Source organism: Ailuropoda melanoleuca, chromosome 5 (assembly GCF_002007445.2).
Source record: "Ailuropoda melanoleuca isolate Jingjing chromosome 5, ASM200744v2, whole genome shotgun sequence".
In the NCBI taxonomy this organism is placed as follows: domain Eukaryota; kingdom Metazoa; phylum Chordata; class Mammalia; order Carnivora; family Ursidae; genus Ailuropoda; species Ailuropoda melanoleuca.
The window spans coordinates 111,056,784-111,066,479 of record NC_048222.1 but is presented as its reverse complement, the minus strand read 5'-3'; the positions used below and the strand labels follow the sequence as shown (position 1 = coordinate 111,066,479).

Sequence of the window (9,696 nt, the reverse complement as noted above, 5' to 3'; positions counted from 1 at the left end):
AAATCTTTAAAAAAAAAAAAAAGAATCTTATTCTGGGATGTCAGTACCCCGCAAAGCTTCCTACCTTCACGTGTAGAACAAATGACTGTTAGTTCTTGGCCGGCGTCTCCAGACCGTCTTACTGGAATCAAAAGCTCTCCAACATGCTCCTCTATTTTGTATTCTGCTTCCGGAATATAAACTGTTGATTCTAGAAAAGATGGTAGAAGACACTTCAGCAAGGCTTCAAGTGGACTGGTGATACTGGTGATATTTTAACCTGAGTAGAAATGTACATAGTCTTTGACCCCTCTATTTTTCGAACACGATTAACTGTATGAGATACAGTGGGAATAGGAAATGTTTCTTATTCAGTGAGGCTGGAGAGGCAGTGGAATTGGGTTTCGGAGGCTTTTGAAAGGTTAAGAAGGAAAGCTAGCACTAAAATGGAAAGGAAAATCTTGCAGTAATTGCGTCTTTTTTTTAATCTGTGTGAGATCAAATTTTAGGTCTTCTAAATAGAGATCACACATTTCTACCTTTGCTTTACTCTTACTGCTTATTATTACTGCTTACTGCTTTGCTTTACTCTTACTGCTTTACTCTTACTGCTTATTATTATTATTATTTTTATTTTTTTTTATTATTTTTTTTAAAGGTTTTATTTATTTATTTGACAGAGATAGAGACAGCTTGCGAGAGAGGGAACACAAGCAGGGGAGTGGGAGAGGAAGAAGCAGGCTCACAGCACAGGAGCCTGATGTGGGGCTCGATCCCATAACGCCGGGATCACGCCCTGAGCCGAAGGCAGACGCTTAACCGCTGTGCCACCCAGGCGCCCCTATTATTATTATTTTTAATGCTTTTAACAGTCAGGTGACCCAGTTCATTAACACAGAAAAATTTTTTTCCTGCTTTATTCAACAAACATTTTATTCAACACTTACTGTGCAGGTATTGTGTGGAAGACCCTGGCCAATTAATATTTTGGGAAAAAATAAGTTACTGGTTCTCCCTTAATTTTTTTATTAGGCTTTTTAATTCTGGTATCATTGACATACTCCTACCCTTAATCTTTAAAATAACATTTCCATTGGAATTTGCCGAGCCACGTGTGCGGTGTTTGCACCTGTGTGCATGCACATGTGTGTATATTTATGGATGCATACATATCAGAACATTCACTGAAATATGAATGTGAATATTGGTCATCCCTTGTTGATGGAACTGTATGTACTATTTTTCTTTGGGCTTTTCAATGTTTGCCAAGGGTTTTCATTAAGCATGCATTGTGCAATGAAATATATGTGTTTGTTTAAAAAAATAGAAATTTAAAGTGGGTTGTTCTTACTCAGAGTCAAGTGGACAACTGATCAAATCACACTTAACTTCTTTAGTTCTCTCCTTCATAACATATATATATATATATACACACACACACACACACACACATATATACAACATATATACACACAGATTCTTCCTCTTGGAAGCAAGAAGGAAAAATATTGTAGTAGACCATCATTTCTTCTTTTGGAACTAAGTGATAACCCAGCATTCAAAGTTGAATTGTCTAGTTATCATGAGTTAATTTTTTTTCTTCTTTATTTTGCAGCCTAAATTAGTTTCAACAGGTACTGGTATCTACCTCTAAGAAAACAGTAGTCCTGATTTACAGAGGAAAAGACCAGTGATAATTTTCTTTCTGCCGTTTTACCCTCCTATGGTAGTCTACTGTCTGACATCTCTTGATTCAAAAGGTTGGCATCATGGAAGAAGCTAAAAGTAAGTTAAAATTATTAATATCATGTGAAAAAACTGGAAAAATACATTAATACTGAGTTGTTCAGACATGTTCTCTATTTTCCATTTTGAAAAGGCTGCTCCCTTCTATCTATGAATCCAAATCCCATTTATTCTTTAAGACTCAGCTCAAACGCTTCCTCCTCCAGGAGGCTTAACTGCTTAGGACTCTGGTGATCTTTCCACTTTCTTACCTCAGAACTCTTGACTGCTTTAGCCATATATCCTAACATGGGGCTTTCCTAGTTGATTCATGTGTCTAAGTGTTGTTATCAATAAAACTGATAAGATACCTTGTTCCTTGGGTAATGGGGCAATGTTTTCTACTTTTGTCTACCAAAAACCAAAGTGTATAGAAGAGTATTTCCCAAATCGTATTTAGCGGAAACTATAACTAAGAGATTTTATAGGATATTCCTTGGAGACAATAAATTAAAACAAAATCTGTGGTCTATTTGGGAAAACTGATTAAACAAAGTTTAACAGGTTTCTGTGTGGGAGAATTTCTTAGGAAGTTTAATATGCTAGCGTGAATTATGATGCTTTGAAGGAAGGAAGATATTTGAAACAATTTCTAGATTTATTTGGTCCATGGAAAGCTTTCTGATCCTGTTGTAGAAATTCTATTACACTACTGTTCTTTGTTATGCAGTTTGGGACATACGAATACAGAGGACTTTCCATGCATTCTTGTGAATTTAACTAAAACTTATGCGCTGGTAGTTAAGTCATGCAATTCTAGGGGATGCCTGAATTCTTTCAACTATTATGACAATCAATGTGTCTAATTAAAATTCAAAGCTGAACACTAAAACATTCCTTAAGGGAGTATTCTTGTCCTTTCACGAAAAGGGGCAGCCAATAGCACAATTACTAGTTAAAACTTCTTTTTCCCTTTTAAATTTATCTTGGGAGATATTTGCTGTATGAATGAATGAATAAATGAATAAAATGAGCCTATGAATTCAAGAATATGATCCACAACTTTGTGGAATGCATACTAAAGCCAACAAGTTGACTGACGCCCAGCAGCCACATCTAGGACAAGTATATCTAAAGTCCCTCCCTGATCTGGTGAGGTGCTCCCAGAAAATGGTGAGAAGATAGCAGACCTGGAATGAGCCCTGAGGATCAGCCCTCTGGGGGCAAAGCTGCACCATATTGAGGGTGTAGAGAGCTAACCATGAGGGCTTATGCATATTTTAAAGGAATGCTGGTAAAGTCATGTCTATTTCAATCTCCTATATTCCTTTTCAAAAATCCAAAGAGCAAAGGAAAACTTACTGCCTCAAAGCGATTCCTAAGCTTTAAATCCTAAATGGTATGAACACGTTCAGGGGTTTATGGAGCCCGAGGGATGTAGGAACACCTGAAATGGATGCAGGAACATGTACTGGTTAATAAATCATATCAACAGAAACCACATACCATCTTCAGGGTCCACAATTTCAACAGTTGCCATTTCTGGAAACTCCAGTGCAGCCTTGACAGGGTTCAACAGAATGATCTGGAAGGTCTCTGAAGCCTCGTATTTATTGTCAGATATAATTCTCACTCTCCATGTGGCCAAAGTCTGTCCAGGATTGAAATGGACCTGTTTCTGGGACTTTCCTTTAAAATCTTTGTCTTTCTTCGCAGTTTCATCTTTGGTTACAATGCCTAAATAAAAAGTGGGAAACTATGAATGTAAGCCAAGTCACTGAAGAAAGATTCTTTCAAAGTGGATTCTTTTTTTGATGAAAAGCAGATAACATGGAAGTTATTTCTTCTAATGCTCCCAAAAGACATTTATAAATTAGACTTATTGGCTAAGAGTGTGTACGTAAGTAGAAGTGGAGGGAAGCGAGAGGAAAGCAGAGAAGGAGAGACAAAAAGGGAGAACAGAGAACAGTCATTAACTTATTTATTTTACAAATATTTACTGAGGTCACCTGATATGCCAAACTTTACTAGGTGCTCAGGATTCAGAGACGAGTATGAAACTGTTCCAGCTTCCAGAGAAGCCACTAGAATGGGCACCATATGGAGGTGGAGATCTTTGGCTGTTTTGTTCACTGAAGCACTCCTGGTGATTACAACAGTGCCTGGCATGGAATAAGGATTTCATAAATGTTTTTTGAGTAACTATTTTGTATCTAGTAATTTCAATAGTTTTAATTAACAAAATTAATATTTTTCTCATGTGGATCTTTACTCATGGTGGCTTGAATCCTTCTGTGGTTAGTAATTTATAATTGTAAGAGGATTGGTAGTGATTTTCCAGACACGTAGGGCGCTGTTGGTAAAAATGGAGAGGTGGGGATAGGTTTGAGGTCTGTTAGGAAATAAAAATTAGTGACTCACTGAAGAAACTGAATGACAGCAAGATAGTGTTAAAAGGACCCAATGTGAGATACAAGGTGAAAGGTGCTACCCCCTCCGGACTGAATAGAGCCTCCCCTCACCACAAAATGTTCAATAGTATTCTAGATTGTTTGGTTCTGATTTTTTTTTTTAAGATTTTATTTTATTTATTTGACAGAGAGAGACAGACAGACAGCCAGGGACAGAGGGAACACAAGCAGGGGGAGTGGGAGAGGAAGAAGCAGGCTCTCAGCGGAGGAGCCCTATGTGGGGCTCGATCCCAGAATGCTGGGGTCCCGCCCTGAGCAGAAGGCAGACGCTTAATGACTGAGCCACCCAGGCGCCCCATGTTTGGTTCTGTTTTTAATATCCTAATGAAGGCCTAATGAAGGAAGAATACCTGTACCTCACCACTTTGGGTCTCATTATATGGTGAAGACTGCAGTTGCCTGAATGTGTGAAATCAAATATTACCACCTGACCCCAGCTATTGTGAAAAGCTTTACATAAAATGAGATGAATAGCTCCTTTTGCTCTTTCCTCTGTCTCATGCTCAGAGAATCTGCTATCTTGTAAAAGACATCCAAGCCTATAAAGTGTGAAAATAATTTCCAAGATAAGAGAGCTCACGTTGACTTTTTACAACTGTTCGAAGGAAACTTGCATCGGTACTAGTTTGGTAACTGAATGAACGTCCGATATTTAGGAAGAGCCTCTTCAGGCCCTGTGTTGGACTTGGAGAAGATAAGGAAGAGGGAGTGGTGTCCTCGGCCACAGCTGAAGTATAAGTAGCGGGCACTGCTGTCTACACTGAGTAGGCACGTGACCATTTAATACTTGGTGAGCATTGGCTCTGTGTGAGGCACTGAGGGGGCGATGTGGAATTCCGTAGGGACACTACTACCCCAAGAGGTTTACGAGGGGAAAGAAACAAATGATTTCAATTCTGTTTGATGAGTGCCACGGTCCAAGAATGAGAGTTAACATTTACTGAGTATTTAATGTATGGCAGGGACTATGGTAGATTGATGTATACTCATCATGTTTAATCCACAAACAACTCAGCATGGGGTGGGGTGAGGGGATTAGGAGGGCTTCCTGGAACACCGAGTAAGGTTCTCTGGGGTGGTGTTGATGTGGTTTTTAAGGAGTTTTTTGTAGAACAGAAGAGTTGATTATATGTAGCTCACTTCACAACACGTATTGGGCGACTACCATACACCCCGTGTTGTTTTCGGTGTTGGGCATAACCCAGGTTGTAGTGTCTGCCCTAATGGAGCTGGAAATCTACTGAGGAGGACAGACACTGAACAGATGGACATATGTTGCAGGCCAGGGACGCTCAGTGCTATGAAGAATAAGGCAGACCCTGGGGAGAGCACCTGTGGAGGGGCTGGTTCAAGAAGGGAAGCTGGGGGCATCTCTCTGAGGAGTTTCCTCCACCACCATCCAAATGGTTCTGGGCAGGTAGATGAGTTCTTTTTCTGGAGTAGGATATGAAAATACTCCTTGACATAATAACCCAAATCTCGTGCCCACGAGAAATCCCTACAGTAAAGGATTATAAAGACAAAACTCTACAAGAGAAAGGAGGCATAGTTCAGTTCAAGTTCCTGTGGCAAGTTCCACTGTGGGTTGACAAAGTAACCTGCAGTGTAGACTGAGGGCCACCCAGAAATCAGAGTGCTCTTTCGCTGACCTCTTTTAGGGGAAGAGTCCTATCCCAGAGCCTCGGCCCTGGAGAGGAGACTGGGGAAATCTTGCCTTTTCTTGATCGCCTGTTCTCGGCCATCTCCCTCCTGGCTTCTTTCCAACAGTTTTGATATGTTGGCAGGTCTCTGACTGGATTCCAAACGTCTGGGAAACTCAGAACACTCATTTATAAAATGAAGATAACACACTCCTGTCTTCTCAATAGGTTATGAAAATAAAGACAAAATGATCTCTGAAAGTTTTGGCAGCTAAAGATGTCATAAAAATCTAATGCATTATTAGAACAATTATTATTAATTATTAATGATGATCATGACATGGATTATGTAGGCATTTTATATCTGTTTATCCCAAGGAGGCATAGGCCTTTGTAGCCCATGGAAAAATTTGACGCTGTACATGTTTTGGAAGAATTTAGAACCTAATTGCAGGGAGAAAACAATTATGTATAATCAAAAGAAATAGCTACAGCAAAACATAATAATATATCATGTACTCACAAATAATTTTTCAAAAGAAATAGCTAGAACTACGCATGTATCATATATTGTATGCTTAAAAACAATTTTAAAAGAAACTGAGTGACTTGGGGATTGTGGTATATGGCTATGAAATATTTTATTTTTCCTGGTGTCTTTTGCATTGAAACAGAAGGACAGTAACCTTCTAGTAGGGGGCAAACAGGAGGAGGAGGGTGAAAAGTTGGAGGGTATATTAAGTGTGTAACGCACGTGGAGTAAAAACTATGGCACAATTTCACACATGTTTTTAGAGGTTTCCTGAAATCTGTTGTTGATTCTCTTCCAATGTATTATCTCATAATTATTTTTAAACTTAGATTTCACGTTCCCATTACCTATTGCCAACAACCAATCTAAATTTACTTACTGATAAAGGATGTTTCTTCAAGATACCCTCTACGTGTGAGGGTCACTTCTAGGAATGTGGTATCTTCATCCACAATGTAGTACTCTTTCTCCAAAGAAATCCAAGCCCAGTTCAGATGGAAAGGTTGATGTGTTAGCTTATTTCCTTCTGTAATTGATAGGGGGAAAGGAGATGTTGGATGAAAGCTGGAGAATTAGATGGAAATATCATCTAATGCAGGGTTTGCACTTTGCTTCTAGAGCCAAGGGTTTCAAAATATATGCTCCTTTTTTATACAGAGGGAAGTGCTTTGCTTTTCTAGAGAGTGCCATGAGCACTACTGAAGGTCCTGTTCCCCTGCTTAATGTGGGATTATTCATCTGGGTCTATTCCTAAAAGGCTAATGTGCTAGAGTTCCAAAGAGCCAAAGCTTAGTAGCTTAAAAATTCCACTCATATTCAGCACTTCCATCCTTTGCTCATGGCTTCCTTTGTTTGCTTCCTCTCTCCCTGCCTCCTTCCTTCATTTTCATCCTCTGCCCTCTGACTTACTCCTTTGTATTGTTCGTGTATCCATTTGCTTTCACAATAGGCTAGAAGTTCCTTAAAGACAGTGCCCACATGATATTTCCTTATTTTATCACTGTGAGGGTCTGGTATGGTGTCTTGAACTCAGATTCTTAATGTTTAAAAACTGTCCAAGTGGAGGGCAAGAGACAAGGACATAAGACTCTATCTGCTTTGTTCTTGTCCACACTAGATCACAGGCCTCTTTGATGGTGGTAACCCATCCCCGCATTGGGGCTGTGCCATGTGTGTGGATTGGAAGAAAGAACAGGTCTACCTCAACTGGGGAGCAGCTGTTACAAATAATCACCTGTAAAAGGATGCTGAAACAGGACTCTCTGGGACTCAGCTTCAACCGACGCACTAGCGTAATAGATATCAGATAGCAAAGTGAGTGTGGGCAGACTACCATTTGCAATGTTTACAACAGAAAGCTTTACTAACCAGTTCTACAATGACTGAACCCCTAAATCAGATCAAGCATATTACAAAAGGGCAACACAGAGACAAGAAAGAAGGATTTGTGAAGAGAGTACTTTAGAAAAAGCTGCTGGACATCTCTACCACCACCCAAGGGGGGTGCGGGCATGGGGTATGGGTACAGTCTTCACCTCCAGGTTAGAGGGTGTGAGCTTCATGAACCTTGTGGAGAGGAGACACATCCTTCTGTAATTGTAGGTCCGTGTGACTAATGCATTATCAAAAAAGCTTACGTGGCCTTGGCAGGGTAAGGAGAGTGGAGGGGCCTGCCTTTGGGAAGTAATTAAGTATCAACAAAGAGTGAGACAAAGAAAGCATGCCTGTGGGTCAGAGAGGGGTCATCTGTCCAACAGAACCTGTTGAGGACGCAGGGGTATCTCAGCGGAAGGAAGCTGGAAGCAGGCCACCAGGTTTCCATCAACTGCGGGAACAGTAAAGGACAAGGGCCTACAGATTTCAGAGTCAGGAATCTCTGAGGAACTCATGAAAACACCAACTAAAGAAAAAGTCACTGGTAAATAGTTGCCATCCACAGGCCCCAACATCAGAGGACCACAATAGTTCCCCTACCAGACTGTGCTCTATCTCCCGTCTCCTCTCTCTCTGGGGCCAACGCAAGGATCCAAACCTTGCTAGGAAGCTAGGGGAACCGCGGGCATGGAGAGAGTGGAAGCCGGCCTCTGCTCTCCCCCGTTGGCACAGGCTCCTGCTAAAAGCTACAGGGAAGGCTCAACAAAGAGCAAGTTCTGAGATTTGATTATCGCTTGGGGCTGTTCATTCTAATGACCAGATTGACACAGTGTTTGATTTAATATGACTGTAAGATGTTTTTATCTGAGAGTGATTCGAAAAGTTGTGTGACCCACCCAGGTATCCAGTGTAGGAGGAGGGAAGAATCCGTGCCTCCCAACACCACCACTGCATAGTAAAAGGACAGACAACTAAAATTATAATTTGATTATATCACAAATCAGTTCGTTTGGCATCCCGGGAACTCACTGAGGTATAACTGCAGGGTAAATGCATCTGCTGGATTTCATATGTTTATTCTCCATCTGTCTCCGCTCTCTCTAGAGATAACATTATTGAAATTATTGTGGGTATTCCAATAAAATACAGAAAAATGTAAGACAAATATATCAGAAATTCTTTCATGTTATTAAAAAATATGATCTTTGTCTTTTTTCTAGTTTGAAACCACTTTAATTCTTCCAGTGTACTGTTTTTTGGATTTTGAAATCCTGAGTCAAAGTAATAGTTTATGTTTACTGACTCTTTTTCAAAGCTCTCTCATGTAATCTTTCTTTTATTCTGACAACCACACTTCAGAGTAGCACAAATATTAGTCTCATTGTACATCAAGCAAACAGTTTCAGGCCAATGAAGTGGCTTGACCAGGTCCATTCAGGGTAGTGGCAAGGTCCTGTCTTGTCTGGACTGCAGACTTCTAGATCCGTGCTCTGCATTTGACTCCGAGCTGCCGCTCTTATGATCAATACTCCTGGATCAATGCAACCCAAATACTTCAAAAGGGAACTGGGCAAAATCTATGGCAAATAAGACCCTTTGAATCAACACATCTATGATAAAAAAGGATCAGCAATTAGAGACAAAACCGTTTTCACAGCCCAAATGTTTATGATATGGATTTCTCAAAAAAGTGGGCCTAAGTACTGAAAATCTTCAGACCCTAGCAGCTCCCCTAAGCCTCTGCCCCATGGAGCCATATGGTTTCTTGTTAAGACTCCTCTTGGGGTGTTTGCTTCAGTCTGTGTTCTCTGAAGGCCAGCTGGCTTTCTCCACCTGTCCATGCATGGGGCCCCGCTCATCTTGAGTTTGCTTATCTTTATATCACATGACCAGCAGAGAAAGAGTCACACCTGGGCACCTCAGTGGCCAAGTCTGGGTCTGTTTAGCTATGGTGTGGTTAGCCGTGGCTTTGCTG

The 9,696-nt window shown here is 40.5% G+C and overlaps 1 protein-coding gene across 1 annotated transcript in view; it reads right to left on the bottom strand.

Annotated features, from left to right (window-relative positions):
• The window catches only part of FREM3 (FRAS1 related extracellular matrix 3), a 98,968-nt gene that overhangs the window by 27,422 nt on the left and 61,850 nt on the right, over nucleotides 1–9,696 (bottom strand). The window contains 3 exon segments of the mRNA XM_002916232.3: nucleotides 65–190; nucleotides 3,211–3,441; nucleotides 6,727–6,873. Of these exon segments, the coding sequence (XP_002916278.3) occupies nucleotides 65–190; nucleotides 3,211–3,441; nucleotides 6,727–6,873 (504 nt within the window).